We start from the raw sequence: 21,865 nt of genomic DNA on the forward strand, positions 1-21,865 counted from the left end.
ACTCAGCCTCTGCAAGAAGCAGTTAGTGATGGTGGAAACAGAGAGGGCAAGCAGTTTACCAGTTGCATGTGAGCCATGGAGTTTGAGTAGTGGAAGACGTTGCTGTAGTAGAACCAGGCCTGAAGGCCCACCTGTAATGTTTGTAAACATGGATTCAGTGTGAAATTCTGAGAGCTTTCACTTGAGCCAGAATGTTAAAAACTATTTTTATGATACACATTTATTCCACTATTATTCTCTAAAGCAAGGCTCAGAGTCCCATAGTTTCTTCTTACACTTGATGATTTACACAGAAACAATTCCTGATATATGACACCATGACCTCATCAAACCCATAGAACCATATGTAATACAAATGGAAGAGTTATGACTGAAAAGAGTAGAGGTAATTGATTTTGGTGAAAACATGTCCATAGCCATTTACTGGAGTCAGGAATGCCACTTCAGCCTCACTTTTCTTCTTGTGATTTACTTCCTTTGAGATAGGAAGATATCCCTGCAGAGAGGAAAAACAATATTAGCTGTGCTTCTACAAAATCTGTCTGATGGGATCCTCCTTCCATCCTAAGTTTTTTCTAGTCCTCTAACTGTAGTCTAGAAGTAAACACCTACTAAACATAGCTTTATCAACTGTAAATATTAGTGGCATAGGGAGGAAAAGATTGTTTAAAAACTAGGCAAGCCTTGGAACATCTGAGGAAATGCCTTTACTTTGAGCTGAACAAGTGTGCCCTGGCAGGTGAAATACAAAAGACTTACGACAACAAGCCCCCTCCACAGCTGAGCTGGAGAATTCAGCCATTTGTTGCAGCTGGGGAAGGCCCCAACAATCCTATCAAAGCTACAGGGGAAGAAGCTATGCAGTGACAACCCTTTCCACAGCTCACCATCAATTGTACATGCTACAATATTCCTCAAAATTATGTTTCTTGCTACAACCAAACCAAGCAATTTCTGTGCCCTTCACAATAGCTGGGACAGCTCAGGCCTAAAACTACACCTGCACATGCTGCATGTGCAGTTATTTTGAAATACAAATATGGACAATAACTGGCAATTATCCATTTTGCACACATGAAGGACAAAACACAGTCACAGTGTCTCAATATCATGAATGCAAAACTCATGGCCACAAATCTACAGATGGCATTGAGCCCTTTAAAAATATAACTCAGTACTAATGTAAGTAGACAAAAAATTAATGTTAATGGTATTAACTACCAATGAATTACTTTGCTTAATTGCTTTTTTAATATCCCAAGGTATATTTTATGACTCCACTTGGCCTCCAACATGGAAAGTATGTCTTAGTTATGAAACATTGCCTCATTATTAAAAGAAACTTTCAGAGCTCAGACCTCTCACCTTTTAAACACCTTATATCTTAAGCAGCTAGCACATGCTAATAAGTGACTTTCTGTCCTGGTTTCGGCTGGGATAGAGTTAATTTTCTTCCTAGTAGCTGGTATAGTACTGTGGTTTGGATTTAGTATGAGAAGAATGTTGATAACACACTGATGTTTTAGTTGTTGCTAAGTAGTGCTTTTCCCTAGTCAAGGACTTCTCAGCTTCCCATGCTCTGCCAGGTGCACAAGAAGCTGGGAGGGAGCATAGCCAGGACAGCTAACCCAACTGGCCAACGGGATATACCATACCATGTGACGCCATGCTCAGTATATAAGCTGGGGAGTAGGCCAGAGGGCAGCGATCGCTGCTCGGGGACTGGCTGGGCATTGATCAGCGGGTGGTGAGCAACTGCATTGTGCATCACTCATTTTGTATATTATATCATTACTAGTATTAGTATTATTTTCCCTTCCTTTTCTGTAGTATTAAACTGTCTTTATCTCAATCCACAAATTTTACTTTTTTTTTTCTGATTCTCTCCCCCATCCCACCGGAGGCAGGGGGAGTTAGCGAGCGGCTGTGTGGTATTTGGCTGCCTGCCAGGTTAAACCACAACAGTCCTTTTTGGCGCCCAATGTGGGGCACGAAGGGTTGAGATAATGACACATCCGACCCGAATGGGTTAAAAAAAATTTTTATAAGCAATCATTATATCAGTTTAGTAGTCGCTGGTCACAATGTTGGTTTATTTGCTCTCAGAGTTGTTGGATCTGTTCTTGGAGTTTTGGTATGTAGCAACTTACTGGCTGTATATACTGCTGATTATCAGTATTTATGTGGAGTTTATAATCTCTGGGAGATGGATTAAGGGTATCGTTTTGCTACACTGTGTAACACTGGCTTATGGTATGATAAAATTCTTGGTCATGAGATTGTACTCAGCACTGCCATCATCCCTGTGCTTCGGAAGCTATCTCTGGAAACTATTAATAATTACACTTTTTACCTCTTCTCCTCGGAGAGCCAATTTACGGGGGAGACGGCTTCCTTCACTTTCCCCTTCTCCTCCAGGCTGATTACAATAGCTCTTGAGGATTTTGAATATCCTTGGGATGTTCAAACCAGCATGTTCCTACTGCTCTGTCTCCTGCATGTGTTTCAGGCCTTGTTTAAGGTTAAACAACTATTTAAGAATACCACCCAGAGATCTGCCCCGAGGCTTTATAGTTATGAGTGGCAGGGTGAGTGGGATAGTATGGGCAAGTGCCTAGGACAGTGGTCACCTCCAATGTTTTGGAGCTTCACCCCTGAACAAGTGCAGAATCCTGAAAAACTAGTAAAATATTTGGAAAAAGTATGCTGTCACCCTGGCAATTCTAGGGAGAACCAGATTACTGCAAAGTGCTGGGGCCTGGTCCATGCCTACCGAGCCCTGTTCAACACTATTCAGAACCCTCAAGGGGGAGAGAAGGTATCTGGATCTGACGACAAAACAACAGGCACTGCGGCTACTCCAACCCCTGCAACAGGCACTCCAGCTACTGCAAGAGGACCAACCCGTACTGGTATCAGTCGCCCCTGTACAGAAGAAGAAATATTGGAAGCGGAAGTCAGGTCATTTAGAAATGGATGATGGAAGAGCAGGGCCATCACAAGGAGGAGAGGAGGAAGAGGAAGAACTCATAAACGAGACGGAAACCACCCGATCCCTATCCCTGAGTGAGCTGCGAGATATGCGGAAAGATTTCGGCCGTCGTCCAGGCGAGCATATTGTTACCTGGCTGCTCCGATGCTGGGATAAAGGGGCCAGTAGCCTGTAATTAGAGGGGAAGGAAGCCAAACAGCTGGGATCCCTTGCTAGGGAAGCGGGTATTGACAAAGCAATTGGAAAAGGGGCACAGGTCCTCAGCCTCTGGAGGTGACTGCTGTCAGGCGTGAAGGAAAGGTATCCCTTCAAGGAAGATGTTATATATCGCCTAGGCAAATGGACCACTATGGAGAGAGGTATCCAGTACCTGAGAGAATTAGCCATGCTGGAGGTGGTTTATAGTGACCTGGACGATGACCAAACACCCAAAGATCCAGATGAAGTCCAGAGCATGCGACCCATGTGGCAGAAGATGGTACGGAGTACACCAGCGTCGGATGCCAATTTGTTGGCAATACTGTCCTGGAAAGAGGAAGAAGCACCAACGGTGGATAACGTGGTTGGCAGACTCCGGAAACAGGAAGAAACTGTCTCCTCCTCCCACATCTCGGCTGTGGAGAAACTGTCCCAGGAGGTCCAGCAATTCAAAGAGGATATGTCCTACTATCCACCTCTACGGAACAGAATCTCAGCCATTAAGAGTCAGCGTTCTTCTACTCAAGAGAGAGGATCTAGAAGGTACACACCCCGGGGCACCCTGTGGTTTTACCTGCGTGACCACGGAGAGGACACGAGGCAGTGGGATGGAAAAACTACCTTGACCCTAGAGGCATGGGTACGTGAGTTGCAAGGAAAAACAACCACACAAGGGGGATCTCCCAGGAAAACTGCTCCTCCGGTTTCCGGAAGAAATCTGTCTCACGACAGTCCAGTTTCCAGTGAACAGTTCCCCAGACAGAGTAGAAAGAATGATCTTACTTCTGATTGAATGAAGGAATTCTTGTTTTGTATTTACAAGAACTGAGTAACGAATACAACGACCAGGATTAGAGGGGCCCTGCCTCTGGCCAGGTGGAGGAAAGGGACAACCGGGTTTACTGGACTGTGTGGATTCGATGGCCTGGCACATCAGACCCACAGGAGTATAAGGCTCTCGTAGACACCGGTGCACAGTGTACCCTAATGCCATCAAGCTATAAAGGGGCAGAAGCCATTTGAATTTCTGGAGTGACAGGGGGATCCCAAGAGTTAACTGTATTGGAGGCCGGAGTGAGCCTAACCGGGAATGAGTGGCAGAAGCACCCCATTGTGACTGGCCCAGAGGCTCCGTGCATCCTTGGCATAGACTACCTCAGGAGAGGGTATTTCAAGGACCCAAAAGGGTACCGGTGGGCTTTTGGTATAGCTGCCCTGGAGACGGAGGAAATTAAACAGCTGTCCACCTTACCCGGTCTCTCAGAGGACCCTTCTGTTGTGGGGTTCCTGAGGGTTGAAGAAAAACAGGTGCCAATCGCTACCACAACAGTGCACCGGCGACAATATTGCACCAACCAAGACTCCCTGATTCCCATCCATAAGCTGATTCGTTGACTGGAGAGCCAAGGAGTGATCAGCAAGACTCGCTCACCCTTTAACAGTCCCATATGGCCAGTGCGAAAGTCTAATGGAGAGTGGAGACTAACAGTAGACTACCGTGGCCTGAACGAAGTCACGCCGCCACTGAGTGCTGCTGTGCCGGACATGCTAGAACTCCAACACGAACTGGAGTCAAAGGCAGCCAAGTGGTACGCCACAATTGACATTGCTAATGCGTTCTTCTCAATCCCTTTGGCGGCAGAGTGCAGGCCACAGTTTGCTTTCCCTTGGAGGGGCGTCCAGTACACCTGGAATCGACTGCCCCAGGGGTGGAAACACAGCCCTACCATTTGCCATGGACTGATCCACACCACACTGGAACAGGGTGAGGCTCCAGAACACCTGCAATACATTGATGACATCATCGTATGGGGCAGCACAGCAGAAGAAGTTTTCGAGAAATGGGAAAGAATAGTCCAAATCCTTCTGAAGGCCGGTTTTGCCATAAAACAAAGTAAGGTCAAGGGACCTGCACAGGAGATCCAGTTTTTAGGAATAAAATGGCAGGATGCACGTCGTCAGATCCCAAAGGATGTGATCAACAAAATAACAGCCATGTCTCCACCAACTAGCAAAAGGGAAACACAAGCTTTCTTAGGCGTTGTGGGCTTTTGGAGAAAGCATATTCCAGATTACAGCCTGATTGTAAGCCCCCTCTATCAAGTGACTCGGAAGAAGAACAATTTCAAATGGGGCCCTGAGCGACAACAATCCTTTGAACAAATGAAACGGGAGATAGTTCAGAGCACTTGCCCTTGGGCCAGTCCGGGCAGGACAAGATGTGGAGAATGTGCTCTACACCGCAGCCGGGGAGAATGGCCCTACCTGGAGCCTCTGGCAGAAAGCACCAGGGGAGACTCGAGGTCGACCCTTAGGGTTTTGGAATTGGGGATACAGAGGATCCGGGGCCCACTACACTCCAACTGAGAAGGAGATATTGGCAGCATATGAAGGGGTTCGAGCTGCTTCGGAAGTGGTTGGCACTGAAGCACAGCTCCTCCTGGCACCCCGACTGCCGGTGCTGGGCTGGATGTTCAAAGGGAGGGTCCCCTCTACACATCATGCAACCGATGCTACGTGGAGTAAGTGGGTCGCGCTGATCACACAACGGGCCCGAATAGGAAACCCCAGTCGCCCAGGAATCTTGGAAGTGATCACGAACTGGCCAGAAGGCAAAGATTTCGGAATATCCCCAGAGGAGGAGGTGACGCGTGCTGAAGAGGCCCCACTGTATAATAAACTACTCGAAAGTGAGAAACAACATGCTCTGTTCACTGATGGGTCCTGTCGCCTTGTGGGAAAACATCGGAGGTAGAAAGCTGCTGTATGAATTCCTATATGACAAGTCGCAGAAACTGCTGAAGGAGAAGGTGAATGGAGCAGGTCTGCAGAGGTGAAAGCCATCCAGCTGGCTTTCGACATTGCTGAACGAGAAGAATGGCCACTACTTTATCTCTATACTGACTCATGGATAGTGGCAAATGCCCTGTAGGGGTGGTTGCAGCAGTGGAAGCAGAACAACTGGCAGCGCAGAGGTAAACCCATCTGGGCTGCCACATTGTGGCAAGATATTGCTGCCCGGGTAGAGAACCTGGTTGTAAAAGTACATCACGTAGATGCTCACGTACCCAAGAGTCGGGCCACTGAAGAACACCAAAACAACCAGCAGGTGGACCAGGCTGCTAAGATTGAAGTGGCTCAGGTGGATCTGGACTGGCAACATAAGGGTGAATTATTTATAGCTTGGTGGGCCCATGACACCTCAGGCCATCAAGGAAGAGATGCAACATATAGATGGGCTCGTGATCGAGGGGTGGACTTGACCATGGACGCTATTGCACAGGTTGTCCATGAATGTGAAACGTGCGCTGCAATCAAGCAAGACAAGCGAGTAAAGCCTCTCTGGTATGGAGGATGATGGCTGAGATATAAATATGGGTGGCCTGGCAGATTGATTATATCACACTCCCACAAACCCGCCACGGCAAGCGCTATGTGCTCACCATGGTGGAAGCAACCACTGGGTGGCTGGAAACATAACCCCTGCCCCATGCCACCGCCCGGAACACCATCCTGGGCCTTGAAAAGCAAGTCCTATGGCGACATGGCACCCCAGAAAGAATTGAGTCAGACAACGGGACTCATTTCCGAAACACCCTCATAGACACCTGGGCCAAAGAGCATGGCATTGAGTGGGTCTATCACATCCCCTACCATGCACCAGCCTCCGGAAAAATTGAACGATACAACGGACTGCTAAAGACTACGCTGAGAGCAATGGGTGGTGGGACATTCAAGCACTGGGATACACATTTAGCAAAAGCCACCTGGTTAGTCAACACTAGGGGATCTGCCAATCGAGCTGGCCCTGCCCAATCAAGACTCTTACGTACTGTAGATGGGAATAAAGTCCCTGTCGTGCACATAAGAAATATGCTGGGGAAGACAGTCTGGGTTACTCCTGCCTCTGGCAAGGGAAAACCCATCTGTGGGATTGCTTTTGCTCAAGGACCTGGGTGCACTTGGTGGGTGATGCGAAAGGATGGGCAAGTCCGATGTGTACCTCAAGGGGATTTGATTTTGGGTGAAAATAGCCAATGAACTGGATTGTATGATGTTAATTACTATATAATACTGAATGTCATCACTTCTATGGTTACTATATGTCATATCAACAGTATTGCAGTAAGAATCACCCAGATTAATGAAGAATGAAATAAGGAAATAAGTTGTCTTTAATAAATATATCATTTTATACTTGTTGGTTGCATCTTTTATATGAAATTAAGAGTTTTAAAAAATCTATTCTTTTATTTTATTCTTTCAGTAGTTCAACCTGTTTAGATTAACAATGTGTACATAAAACTATCGAACTGAAAGACTGAGTACTTTCTGAAGTCGTCTTCAGCAGTTTACCCTGATTAATTTTATAAGCTTGGTGAAAAAACAGACACTCAGTTTCTGTTAAAGCTGGAAGCTGGATTGTGTGCAACTAATATTCAAGTTGCTTTTGAAACTCAATTATGAAAGAAAATTTGGAGCTAGTTCTAAAAACTGGTCCTCCTAAGCATATGCCAAATATCTTTTGAAAATTTACATAAAACCTAGAACAAATGCATGGAATTTAAAAAGCAGGAATCCAATCACTTTAAAGAAAACTGTATAATATTTTTTGACTAGTTCAGAAACCATTATCCCTTTTTATATACTGTTTCAAAGCTATGTATAACACTAAAAACGTGGCTATTCATAAATCCGATATAATGCAGCATTGTTACTAACTATGCTGCACAGTTCACAGATTTATAGGAATATATGTTTCAGGAGCAACTGTGTATAATGTTGAATGACAACTCAGGAAAAACTGCTAACTTAAAAAGCATGAATAAATATCAACTAGTTAACACACAGCTGATTAGGAAATGCATTTAATATAAGTGTGACCATATATAGCACATTCATCTTAATCTAGCATTGCTATCAGCCTATTTAGCTGAACTTGTGAAATATTTTAAATGTCAAGAAATGACAGTACTGTCATATATGTTAATTTAAAATTAAGCATGCTCACACGAGTCTGCAAATCTGATACACACAAATGTAGCCTAGCTATGAATTTTAGGACTTTGTTTATAAAGAAAAAGTGCGGAAATTATAGTGTTATCCAGATCAAATAGGAAAATTTTGTTAACAGGGATCTGCAGTCTAGATAGTAAATGAAATGTAATCAAAACAGTTTTCCATGTACTCTTTCCTTTGCTTACCTGCCATTTTTTTTGCCCGATTTTGAGTCATTAATCAACAAGAATATGAGAATAAAACACACATGTTCTGTGGTTCTGAGTAACGGTTTTATTTTCCTATTCAAATTTCATGTCCAATTTGGGGTTTATGAAACCACTTATGGTAACAGAACAAAACCTTATCAGTCTTGTCTGATATGCCACATCTTCTGCATTTATGTTAACAGGGTACTTACTCCTTGTCAAACTCAAATGAAGACTGCCATCTTTGTATGCTTGCTACTCAAGCAGAAACAAAAAACTTAACAGAAGAAAAAGAAAATAAAGAACAAATCACCCCTTCCCTCCTCCTGCATTATCATTGACTTTTTCCTCTATATTGCTACGTGAAAATTACTAAAAACAAGCATTCAAAACTCAGATGTCAAGCTGTTTAAAATCATGAGACAGGCTTAAGAAACATGAGCTTTTGAAAATTAGTATGTTTTCTTTTTGGTATGTAAGCCAGAAAGAGTCCATGTTTTCTGCAAGCCTGAAGGCTAAAAACATAATTTTAAAATGAAAGCTGAAATCCTCACTTAACTGTCAAGGCTTTAAGAAAAAACATAATATCATGAAACTCGTGATGAAATCATGAGAGCTGGCTACTCTCTTGAAGCAGTTATAAAATAAAATCTAATGAACTTTCACAGTGGGGTTTTTTTTAGAGAAAACTTTCATCTTAATAAACTGTTAGATGAAAGAAATTACATAAATAACTTTACCTTTGGAAATTCCCCGTTCCCTGGGCTGGTTGGAAAGAGTTTCTGGCTAACCCAAATCGTTAACCTTGGTTGATAAACCTGTAGTGACATAAATACATATAATTTCTTACTAACGAAGAGATATCCATTAAATGCAATCAAATGGTGTTCATGTGACAGATCACATTACTAAAACCGAAAGTCTAATGTCAGTTGAGTTTGGCCCAGAGACCTAGAGCTGTGTTTTATGCTCGGTATACATTTTTTGAGTACCCATGACAACAAGATCTGTCCCTAGAGTATTTCAACTATATTGTATATGGCAATCTGCATTCAACAGGCTTTTTTAAAGAGTATAGGATGCATCTTTTTTGTAATATGGCTTTTAGAATCTCTTTAAGAAAATCTGTAATATGGCAGGATTTACACATATAAAAGGATGTCTGTTACTATTAAACTTATTTAGGATTTTGTGAGACCACATACATGCCCACTCTCTTCTGCCTCCAACTCGTGTTATACAACATCCCTGGTAAAGGACATTACAGACTACTGTCTTATTGAGGGTCTGGAGGAAGAAAAACCAGGATGAACATCTCCCACAATACACTCCTGAATTACAGCTGTGCACAGCACCACTAGCAGCCATAATTCACTGCTGAAGACTGCAGGAGACAAGGGGAACACACCTTTGATAATCCTTTCACAGTGAACTACGAACTGGAATTTACTACTTTCTGAGGTCATTGAACATAGTTATAATCCTGTGTTAGTACCTTATTTTTCAGACGTTAAAGGAATTCCAAAACATTATAAAGGACATGATAAAATATCTGGCAGCAGGATTTAATGGTTATGGTACTGGCCTACAACTGCTCTGTGACAAAATGTACTATGCAACCACAGGAGAGATGATCTGGGCTGATACATTCTACCTGAGACACTAAGGAAAGAGTCCACTTACTTTCCCTAGGTCTGCTCTGCAATCAAGAGACCCATCAGAAAAATGGGTAAGAAAGATCCAAAGCAGGCCACTGACTACAGTGGGAACCTAGAGTGAATAAATGCCAATTATGATGAATCTGAGCTGCAGACCTCCTGTGCTTCAGTTTCTCAGCTTCAGGATGGGGACTGGAGCATTTCTCCATCTCACTCCCATTAAACACTGAAGTGCTCAGGTACAAGTTGCATATGACACTGAAGATTTTAAATTTATTTTCCTGCTGGGTCTGCCTACTGGGCCTTTGGTTTGTGAATTAAACTCTTTCTGCGCAGTGGCTGAATGTCAAACTGTTTCAAGCTGAACTACTTTATAAGTTACACCCTTCAAACTTGTTTGTACTTTGGGACTCAAAATTTACCTTGTCACTTAAACTCCTGGTGAACTGGCTTTTATTCTCCTGCTTGCCATTGTATCTACATTGAAACCAGAGAAATGTTTTCATTTTTGTGGAGTTGCATGTTGACAATTACTAGTCACAACTGGACTAGATGCATCTTGGAGAAATTATTAGAGGATTATTTAAATCATCTTTCCAAAGAAAATCCTGAACTCTACTGTAAAGTAGGAAACAGAGGAGAGAAATTTAAAACACAGAGCCTAAGGTAGTGCCTATTCTGATAAACTCTCCTATGATTTTCCACAGTACAAAATGCAGCGCTGTCTACTGATTAAAGCATCAAATTTTATTTTATATTTTAGCTTACTATATGATCTCAGGCAAGTCAGTTAAGCTCTCTGGGTATGGCTGACATAGGGATAACTACTACACAGCACAGGATACTCTGTGAATTCATCAGTTAACGTTCACATTGAATCTTTGAGACACTCAAATGAAAGATACCAAGTAACCCCTAAGCTCTCCTGTTAATTATAATCACTGATTACCCATCCTGCAATTATGCCTTGATTTTGTTGTTTAGTCATAACCTTTGTATGAAAATGCATTATATGAATCAGCAATAATGGTTCAGCTCTACCACAGGACATGCTCAAACCTGCGAGTATACAAAAATGCATATTTTCCTATAGAAGGAACAAATTAGCAACAGAATACAGTATTACTCATTATAATGAATATGAACTTCTATATTTTCTGTGAAGTCTGAGATGGATTCAAGTTATCCTATAGACCTTGTCACCCCTATTAATAATTCAGTAGGAATAAAATAAGCACCTGCAGTTAAATGACAAAAAGGAGCACCTAGACTTGAATTCATAAGAACTTAGAGGGACTACAGTTTGAGAACGGGTTTTTGGGGTGGGGTAAGGAAAAGGTGTAAACTGTAAGATATACTAACAACTATGCTCCAGGGTTAAACAAAACAAACAAAAGAAAAAACCCCAAATTATCTTTCACATTAATTTCCTCTATGGACAAAATATTCAGTTAATGTCCTACTTTTTTAATACCTTCTTCAAAAACATCTACTGTGGCCACCATTGGGAGATAATAATCACATGGACCTACTCCATGTGTAGTAACTGCTGTGCTATAACTGTATCAAAGTCCTTAACCAGGCAGCCAAAGGACTGTAATTACCTGACTTTTGCACAACACTGAAAGGCTGGGTAATCATAGCTTGGATTTTGGTTAAATGAAGGAAGATTCTGGAATGGAAAAAAGATGCCAGTGTAGAAAAGTCCACTCAGGACTTACTACAGTCCACAAGGAAAAATAAAAAAAAGACATGTCTTGCCATGCTACATCCTCTTTAAAATGCAGAAACTACATAAATGTTCAGATATGCTGGTTACTAGGGTGTTATAAAGACACAGTGAGAACTTTTAGTCAATTACAGCAGCTCAAAACAACTGATATTAATGTTTCATGATGAGCCATATGGAGCAAAAAATTGCAAAGCAATGTTCCATTACAGAGTAGGATGTAAGGCTTAAAATATTCCAGCTGTTAACATAAAGCAAACACTTCTAGATAAATGCTTTCGTTGATACACACCATATTTTCATTTCTTAGTATTTCCTGCATGATTATTATGAGAGTACAGGCTTAGATAATAACAATTAACAAAAATAACAATATTGAAAAATAACAATAAATGACAAAAATAATCAGGATTCAAAAAAGAATTGGACAGATGGACTGAAAACTACAGTACCTGCAAGTCTAGATAATGTATAAGAGCAGTATACTGACTCAAACTGATAGCCTCAGCGTTTGATAATCATTAGTAAAAAACCAAGTTCGTAAACTTCAACCATAAGCTATTGGAGTGGAACATTCCTAAACATCTGACTAACAACATTATATGCCTTGGAAGCACTATTTTCTGGCAGAACATGTGATACACAAAAACATTCACTCCCATTTTAATAAGTCAGGGGAAAAGAAACCCACTGATCTGGTAAGTGCTGTGTGAGACTGTTCTGCAACAACAAAGCAGTTCTGACTGAGAAATTGAGGCCAACTTCAAATAGGGAAGATGATTTTAACTTTTTTAGCCTCTGTTTTCTTAAAAGTCTAAAAAAAAAATCAAAATTAAGAATAAAAATCAGAAAAAGCAAAGGTAGAGGAAAATAAACACCCAATTATTAAACCAGCTATTACAGCATCAGGACTGCAAAAATACTTACTGCTACTTTGTTTAAAATCAGAAGGATTTCTGAGAGCAGGGTATTCTTTTCTCTGTTTAACAAACCAAGAATCCTCTTTTTGCTATTGCAAGGGCTCTGTTTAACCAGCATTTCAAAACCCTAACACCTATCACAGTCTACAACTTCCTCAAGGGGGGCAGCAGAGCAGGAGGTGCTGATCTCCTCTCTCTGGTGACCAGAGATAGGACATGAGGAAATGGAATGAAGCTGTGTCGGGGAAGTTCAGATTGGACATTAGGAAAAGGTTCTTCACTGAGAGGGTGGTCGGTCACTGGAACAGGCTCCCCAGGGAAGTGGTCACGGCACCAAGCCTGTCAGAGTTCAAGGAGTGTCTGGACGATGCTCTTAGTCATATGGTTTAGTTTTAGGTAGTCCTGTGAGGAGCAAGGAGTTGGACTCGATGATCCTTATGGGTCCCTTCCAACTTGAGATATTCTATGATTCTATTCTTCCATTTTGAGCTACTAGGTCCTCTTATAAAGCTTCTTCCTCTTTATGAACAATAGAAAGGGAGCACAAAGTTTTGCCCATCTTCAAAACTGATACGTAAAATAATTGTAAAAGAGCTGGACTAAATCTACTGTATCAGTCACAACAAAATGCTAAAATTAATTTCTTGCTCCCCGTTCTTCATTCGTACACATCAGGAGCATCTTTCAAACAGTCAGATACATCCATCAGGAAAAAGAACACACTTAAGATATCACAAATGTACGTTTTTAGTACAATGAGCACACTCCTGTTAAGCGTTTCCAAGGTTTTTATATTTAAGAAACACACAAGGAAAGCCCCCACAGTTACTTTTTCTATCTTTTTTTCTTTTCTTTTTACCATGACTGAATTCCTGTTCATCAAGTCTCATTCTGATATGCAGGAGTTCAATTCCACTGCAGTCTGGAATTCTGACCTAGGAGCTTGACAAAGAAAACCAACTGCTCCAATTACAACAGAAACCACCTTTTGACAACTTTCAGATAAGTTGTTTATCATGTAAACCAGTTATTTGGAAAACAAAGAAACAAAAAACTGATTAAAAGATCTCAAGAAATGCCTAGTTCCAAAGAAAAGGTCACCAACTCTAGTAATTCTTCACTAGCCTACTTAGAAAAAAAGCAAAAAAAAAGACAAGCTTTACTAGATGGATTAGTAGCTTAACAGCAGACACAAATGGCCATGTGCTGAGGAACAGAGGAGTAAAATGATACATGTATGTGTTGAAGAGAAGGAAAGAAAGTGGCAGCACACTTCTTTCATGGCATGCTCTTCCCCTCTGCAGTGCACTAAAACTTCACTGATGCAGTTCTGAGGACTGAGGGCCCTGCGCTTCTGTAGCAGCGCATAATCCAGAATGGAGAGAAGTTGTCCTTATACCATGCTCCTGTGGGGACAAACCATATAGCTGGAAAGGAACACCGCTCCTCATTTCCATATCTACATTCCTTTCCAGTAGTTAAGAGAGTTTTTCATCGCTGTTCCTCTGTGTTGCAATGACGCAAATCAATGGTATTAAAGCTCCTAGAGAAAAGGTTGTAGTTTTTTTCCTTTTTGGCTGGTCTCAGCATCACTGAAAGTGTCTAGCAGATTTTCTTTCCCAGTTAAGTTGAGTCCTGATGCATTTTCTTGTGCAAAAATTATAACATAGTTGCCTGCTAAGTGGAAACAGCTATTTCTTTGCAGCATCTTAAGTTTCTTAGTTACCAGCTGGTTTGAGCTGCAATGACTTTTCCCAGCATATAGTACCATCCACTTTTCAATCCCCCAAATGTGTCCTACTACAGTAAAAAGTTCTATTTAAAACCAAAAGCCCACCATCACCATCCAGATGCACAAACAGAGCCTTCACTAAAAATCTTGTTTCACTGCTACTTGAATATCAGATAAATCATTCTGTTAAAAAATTAATTCATTTTAAACAAAATTGGAAGAAAAACTTGTGCTAGGATCAATGCATGTTTTATCATTAACTTCAGTGCAAGAGGTAAACTAGTGCTCCCATCTACAGTAGTTTATTTTTAACATTGTGAGAGGAACATTATGAAAGTATATGATTAACATCCACCATGTTCCAAACCTAGTGTGCAAGATTTAATACATTTAGCAACTGCCAGCTGAATAGTTGCTGCTTCTCAGAGTTTAGTTGGATGGCAGTCTGCTCTCAATCAACTTTTGCCTTCTGAATCTTCTGGAGAGAGAAACACCAGTATAACATCAAGAGTGCTCATCATTACTCCTTATTTCAAAGACTAAGTCACTGAAGTTTTGATTCTTTATTATATTTAAGAAGCTGTAGTCACAATCAAGTGGGATGTTGCTATCTTGAAAGGCTGATTTAGAAACAGGCTCAGTGAGGAGGCTTTCCCTATTAAACTAACAGAAACCACAAGTTTCCCAAGTTAAAATGCAAACTTAATTAACCATTTAAAAACAATGTGAACAACTGGTTTGGCAGGTGTGAGGTCTCCCGACTTTGCCGACTTGATAGCTTTTTTTGTGTGGCTCTGCATCACAAGTCTGAGCCTCTGCTTGAGGTACAGCAAGTTATCTCAAAATAACCTGTCTTCACATTTTAAATATACTGTCAGGGTAGCTCTAGCAATCCTACTTTCCAGATTAGTGCCAGGAACATTAAAATATTAATGGAGAAAATAATTTAGCACTTCGTTTCTTCCACACAGCAGATAGATGTAGATAAATGGTTTGAGAGAATTGATGAACAATACTACAATTGTTCTCTTCCTTTCTGGGATTGTTCCAAGTAGCCTACCTTTTTGGCTAGACTATACCTGCCATTACAGTAAGAATTAATGCATGGCAGTATATTGGCAGGACATGGCAGGACAATTGCACACCTGAACTTCCACAGAATCAAAGAATCACAAAGAATGGTTGAGGTTGGAAGGGACCTCTGGAGGTCATCTGGTCCACCCCCCCTGCTCAAGCAGGGCCACGTAGAGCCAGTTGCCCAGGACTACGTCCAGTTTTTTAATATCTCTAAGGAGGGAGACTCCACAACCTCCCTGGACAACCTGTTTATGTTCAGACTGAACCTCCTGTGTTTCTGTTTGTGCCCATTGCCTCTGGTCCTGTCATCAGGCACCACTGAAAGGAGCCTGGCTCTGTCTTCTTTGTACCCTCCCTTCAGGTATTTATATACATTGATGAGATTCCCCCTGAGCCTTCTCTTCTCTAGGCTAAACAGTCCCAGCTCTCTCAGCCTTTCCTCATAGGAGAGATGCTCCAGTCCCTTAATCATCTTCGTGGCCCTTTATTGGAGTCTCTCCAGTATGTCCAGGTCTCTCTTGTACTGGGGAGCCCAGAACTGGACACAGGACTCCAGGTGTGGCCTCACCAGTGCTGAATAAAGGGGAAGGATCACCTCCCTCGACCTGCTGGCAATACTTTGTCTAATGCAGCGAAATGTCTAATGCAAACAACTGTGAACTACTTTATTCCACCAATAAATTTCAGTGTATGGACTCTGAAACTATAAAACATAACAAAAATCAAAATACAAATAACCCAAACTCAAAAACCAGTGCAACCCAACACCTTTTGGTCTTAATGTTGTTTGCCTGTGTACTACAATGGCAGCTTTTGTTATTTTACTTAAGATATTAACATACACACACAGAAAAATAATTATAACAGGCCTGAGTATTAAAACAATATTTAAGTTTTCAGTCAATTACTTGTGAGTTCATCATTTGCTCTTCAAGCACAATCAGGTATTGAAATGTTTAATTAGTAACTATTTGTATTTACACTTAATGGTAACTGCAGAAGCAGATGCAGAACCAAGTCTCTTGATACAAAGTTAGGTGAACACAAAGTATGGCAGCAAAATTCAGGACCAAAGGCTGCATGCTCAAGTTCTTAGGTAGTTTCATACTCAAGACTGAGAAATTACTGGGTGCAACAGAGGAGGAAGAAAAAGTACTGTCAGAGTAGCCATAGGCTGACCAAAAGTCTATTTAGCTCAGTACCCTCACTCCATTAAGTTTTGTTCCTAAGGGAAAAACCAGCAAGAACAGTGGCCAGTAGTGGAATGCCAAAGAAAGAGTAAGAACAGAGAAAACCCAGACTAACACTTCTCCTGTATGCTCTCCCAGTTCCCTTCTTCCAATCTTGGGGTATACAAAACACATGCACCAAGCTAAATCCCAAAGAATGTTTCATTTTTTTCTGTTTTATTTCCTATAAATTTTCTAAATTAATAGCCTGAATATTATAACTTACAGAAGAATTAATACACTGTTTTTGATTAAAACTTTTGTGGTTTTTTTTTAAATTTTGTTTAAATTTCTCACACATACCAAAGATGACTAGAAATCCACACTGACGTTGTTCTCCAAGTGGCAGCAAGCACACTGCCTCTGATGACTACTTTCCTGTAGAGTACAGCAGTTAGTCTTACCCCTCATGGGATACCAACCTCTTGCCCAATCAGCATATTTCAGGCAAGTATTAAAGGCCCCAGTGGTACTCTTGGAAATGAGAGACAGAACTGCAGCCAGTACTTACCACATTAAGAGAGATGTAATGGCCACAGCTGATGATATTGTAACAGGTGCTTGAAAGCATTATGGCACATTTACCTGCACAGTCACCACATTACCATCATCTACCATCGTTTAATGCATACTGCTTTACTGTTACTCGAAATATAAAAGCACAATCTAAACGGTATCATATATATTATGTATGTTGTAAATAATAAAATACTTATGGATTCTGGAATTTATCTAATCAGGTGACATAAAGGAAAATAACTTTGCCTAGCAAGTATTATTTTGTTTCTGTTCTTGTTGCTTTATTTAATTACTTGGCTGAGAAATTAAGGGTAAGAAAATTTACCGATATTTCCAGAGGATTTTTTTCTGCCAGCAGTAATAAGAGTTATTTACTTGTATCCTTTAATGCTGGAAGATTTGTCACAGATATATTCTTGTCAAAATAAAGAAAGTTTTGTTCCTCTCTAACAATCTTTTTGAGTAGCTGTATGATGGCAATGTGTGCTTTCTAAACATCAACGTTTTAAGAATTTAAGAATTGTGGAGGAATCAATGCCTGAGAGTACAAGCAGTATCATAGCGTTGGTAAACAAGAAGCCATGGGAAGATGGAAAGTGAAAGAAGCCGTGGGAAAAAGGGAGATAAGAGGTGGCAGTTAACGGTTCTGAGGGCGTGACAAAGATAAGGAAATTAGAGGAAGAGTGTCGAGATGACCTTTGCTTAGGGGATGTACTAGGGAATTCTTTGAAGTGCATACGTGGCATAATGTGAGGTATAAAAAGGCGCTTGTGCTGTATAATAAGGGGATTTTCGTCTTCATCTTCGTGCCCTCTCAGACGGAGTCCGTGTCCTTATTCGCCACAAAGAATTCTTTCTGATAATGTGCATATTAAGCCAAGGCTTATACTACCTTCAGTGAGAATATACAAATTTCTTTGAACTTCTTTTAACATATATCCCACAAAGGTGTGCTATGCAAGTAGACAGACAAGAAGGTTACAGTTAACAAAATTAATCCACAAACATTTCTTCTTGCAGGATGAAAAAAAGACGACGACCTGAAGAAAGAAGGTCTTGAAGAAAGGAAATAGAAATATCCGGTGGTGTACCCCTGTTGAGCTGGACGGAGGATAAACGGAGGATCAACATATCGAGCTCGATTCATCACCGGTCGCAGGACGATTCAGGTGAGCAGCTGCAGGGAAGTTATACGAACTTTATACATTAGTCATGGGGCAGTCGGCATCTCAGTCACAGAAGCTTCAACTTGAAATATTTCAACGTATTTTAAAGGAACAAGGTTTTAAGGTCGCTCCAATACAATTGGTGAGACTCCTTGCGTGGGTCCGGGATCACTGCCCTTGGTTCCCTTCTGTAGGAACGGCCGGGTGTTATGATTTAAAGCAATGGCAAAAAGTGGGTGAGGAATTACAGACTAAACAGATTTTGCAATTAGAAGTTCCAGAGGGAATATTGATTACCTGGCGAGTTGTGTATACGGCTCTGCAAAAGTTACGCCCTGCCAAACAGGTGTTGCAAAATGTGACTGATCCAGCAATACCGGGGGGTGAATCAAAAGATGGGGAAGATTCGTTTGAACTGTTGGCTCCTGATGAAACTGTAATGCCTCAGGCGGAGCCCCCGCCTCTGAAGGATGATTCGGAGCCAGACGATCCCTTTGACACGGGTTCGATAGACCCCGAACGAGAGCCTGATTTATACCCTCCACTCTCGCCAGTTAAAGCAATGGCTGCATCCGCACCAACGGCGGATGAAATTTTACAGCAACAGAGACAAAAGACACTTTTTCGGTTGTCTGTCATGAAACCACCACCATTTGCGCCTCCCCCCCGAGGAGATCCGCTGCGGGGATCCGCACCCCCCCCACACATATCAGCCTTTAGGTACGGTAGCGCCAAGGCTGTCCTTTGATGAGTGTCGTACGGAGGCATTAAAAAAGGGGGATGTAACGCTTCTCCAGGCAATGCCTGTAATTTATCAACCTGGCAGAGCGCCAGAGTATGCTCATTTACCATATGAGGTGATTAAGGAGGTGCGCAAATCGATAAAGGAGTAGGGGTTACAGGCTTCATTTACTATAAACTTATTGCAAGCAATAGGGGAATCTTATACGATGACTCCTTTAGATTGGAAGTCTATATTACACCTTGTTTTGTCAGCGGTGCAGTATTCTGTGTGGTTTTTTGAGTATCGTGAACTTGTTCTTGCGAAGGTAATGGACAATTTGGACAATTTGCAACTACCCTATGGGCGAGATGAAATGTTAGGTGAAGGGAATTGGGCGTCACCTGCTGCACAAGCCACCTTACCCCGTGAACTGCTTACACAGGCAGCTGATTTGGCTATGAAAGCATTAAGGCGAGTGACGGATTCTGGCAAGCCGGAATCATCATTTGCTACAATCCGGCAAGGGGCGCAAGAACCCTATGTGCAATTTTTAAATCGATTACAAACTGCTATACAATGGCAGATAGAGTCTCCTGAAGCTGCCGAATTGTTGCTTTTTCAGCTTGCAGTTGAGAATGCTAATTCTGATTGTAGAAAAGCTATAGACCCCGTTCGGAACCGGGCAAAGACTTTAACTGATTTGATCAGAGCTTGTCAAAATGTGGGGTCAGAACAGTTTAAAGCGGAGATATTAGCAGCGGCGTTGGCTCAACAACTAACGGTGGCTCGAGCGGCGACTAAGTGTTTTGTATGTGGCCAGGAAGGTCATATTAAAAAAGATTGCCCCAGAGCAAGATGAGGAACAAGGGGCCAAATTAAAGGTCCTGCTCAGCTGTGTCCTCATTGTCAGAAGGGATATCACTGGGGTAACCAATGTAAGAATGGTAACCTGCTCCCGGGACTGATGCAGGGAAACGGGAGGAGGGGCGCGAGGTCCGGCGCCCCGAGAACCTTCAACAGGACCCCGATTTCAGGGCCGGTGGCTCAAGCCTCAACCTGGGCGGTGAATTCGCATGAAGTAAATGTGAACAATTGCCAACTGTCCATGCCCTTAAGTCAGCTACATTCAGAAGCGCCGGGTTGGATCTGGCCACCAGCCAATCAACAGTAATACGAGATCAATCTGTTAACATACTCCCCACGGGAGTGTATGGTCCTTTACCAGCAGGGTTTTGTGCCTTATTCATAGGACGTTCCTCAACCTCCAAGGCAGGACTTTTTGTCCTTCCTGGGGTGATTGATACTGATTATACTGGGGAAATTAAAATTATGGCTTGGACTCCTACTCCTCCGTGTACTATTCCCGCGGGGGAGCGCGTTGCTCAGCTAATTTTGTTACCTAATGTTCAAAGGCAGAAGGGAGATCCTATATTAGGCCAGCAGAGGGGGTCAGCAGGATTTGGAAGCACAGGTTTGCCTCAAATATTCTGGACTCAAAAGATAACTACGGGTCAGACTATGTTGATGTGTAAAGTAAATGGCCGTGCTTTTACTGGACTGGTGGATACAGGGGCGGATGTCTCGATAATTCAGAGATCTGAATGGCCCTCTGATTGGCCATTAGTACAAGTTTTTGCTGCCGTTACCGGAGTTGGTGGTACCCAAATACCATGGCAGAGCTTGCATTCTTTACTGGTGGAAGGTCTGGAAAATAAACATGCCATGCTGAAACCCTATGTTTCAAATGTCCCATGTACCCTATGGGGACGTGATCTGTTGCAACAATGGAATGTAGCACTTACGACACATTTTTATTGAAGGCCACTGAAGTACAGCCGCGCCTGAAACTGACTTGGCTTACAGACAAGCCAGTGTGGGTTGATCAGTGTCCTTTGAAAGGTGAGCGGCTAGAAAAAGCTTGGGAATTAGTACAGGAGCAATTACAATTAGGACACATAGTGCCATCCACCAGTCCTTGGAACACGCCTATTTTTGTCATACCTAAAAAATCAGGGAAATGGAGATTGTTACAGGATTTGCGAGCTATTAATGCCATTATGGTATCCATGGGGGCTTTACATCCCGGGATCCCAAATCCTACCATGATCCCTGATGATTGGCATTTAAAAGTTATTGATCTCAAAGACTGCTTTTTTACAATTTATTTACACCCAGAGGATTGTATTCAGTTTGCTTTTTCTGTTCCTACAATTAACAATGATCGACCTATGCAACGGTTCCATTGGGTTGTTTTACCTCAAGGCATGAAGAATAGTCCTACCATTTGTCAAATAGTGGTGGGAGAGGCACTTTTGTCAATTCGTCAACGGTATAAAAATATTGTATTGTATCATTATATGGATGATATCTTGTTGGCAGCTGAGACAGAATCATATCTTTCTCAAATTTTTGAGTGTTTGTCCACAGAATTACATCGGTATGGATTTCAGATAGCAGCAGAGAAGGTACAGTCAGTTTCTCCTTGGAAATACCTAGGCTGGAAACTCTTCGAGTCGCATGTGTGTCCACAAGCCTTGCGGCTTGCCACTACTGTAAGTACTCTGAACGATCTCCAGAAGTTGTTGGGCACAATCAATTGGGTGCACCCTCTATTGGGAATTACCACTCATGAACTGTCACCCTTGTTCTCGTTGCTGAAAGGGGATCCTGATTTGGCATCCCCCAGATCTCTTTCGGAACCAGCCCAAGAAGCA

The 21,865-nt window shown here is 42.0% G+C and overlaps 1 protein-coding gene across 1 annotated transcript; it reads right to left on the bottom strand.

The window, feature by feature from the left end:
• Positions 1-364: 364 nt before the first annotated feature.
• Positions 365-17,360, bottom strand: LOC142075030 (neuronal regeneration-related protein-like). The gene is made up of 3 exons (XM_075136027.1): positions 17,328-17,360; positions 9,138-9,215; positions 365-496 (listed from the first exon to the last, which is right to left on the bottom strand). Exons 1-3 carry the CDS (start codon positions 17,358-17,360, stop codon positions 365-367), a joined length of 243 nt encoding a protein of 80 aa, XP_074992128.1.
• Positions 17,361-21,865: the final 4,505 nt, after the last annotated feature.

This window comes from Calonectris borealis, chromosome W (assembly GCF_964195595.1).
Source record: "Calonectris borealis chromosome W, bCalBor7.hap1.2, whole genome shotgun sequence".
NCBI classification, from domain to species: domain Eukaryota; kingdom Metazoa; phylum Chordata; class Aves; order Procellariiformes; family Procellariidae; genus Calonectris; species Calonectris borealis.

Coding starts and splice junctions, on each gene's coding strand:
- LOC142075030 (XM_075136027.1), bottom strand. CDS start 17,360: ATGGTAGATGATGGTAATGTGGTGACTGTGCAG. Junction 9,216..17,327: donor GTAATGTGGTGACTGTGCAG/GTAAATGTGCCA, acceptor ATGTCACTACAG/GTTTATCAACCAAGGTTAAC. Junction 497..9,137: donor GGAACGGGGAATTTCCAAAG/GTAAAGTTATTT, acceptor TCCTCTCTGCAG/GGATATCTTCCTATCTCAAA.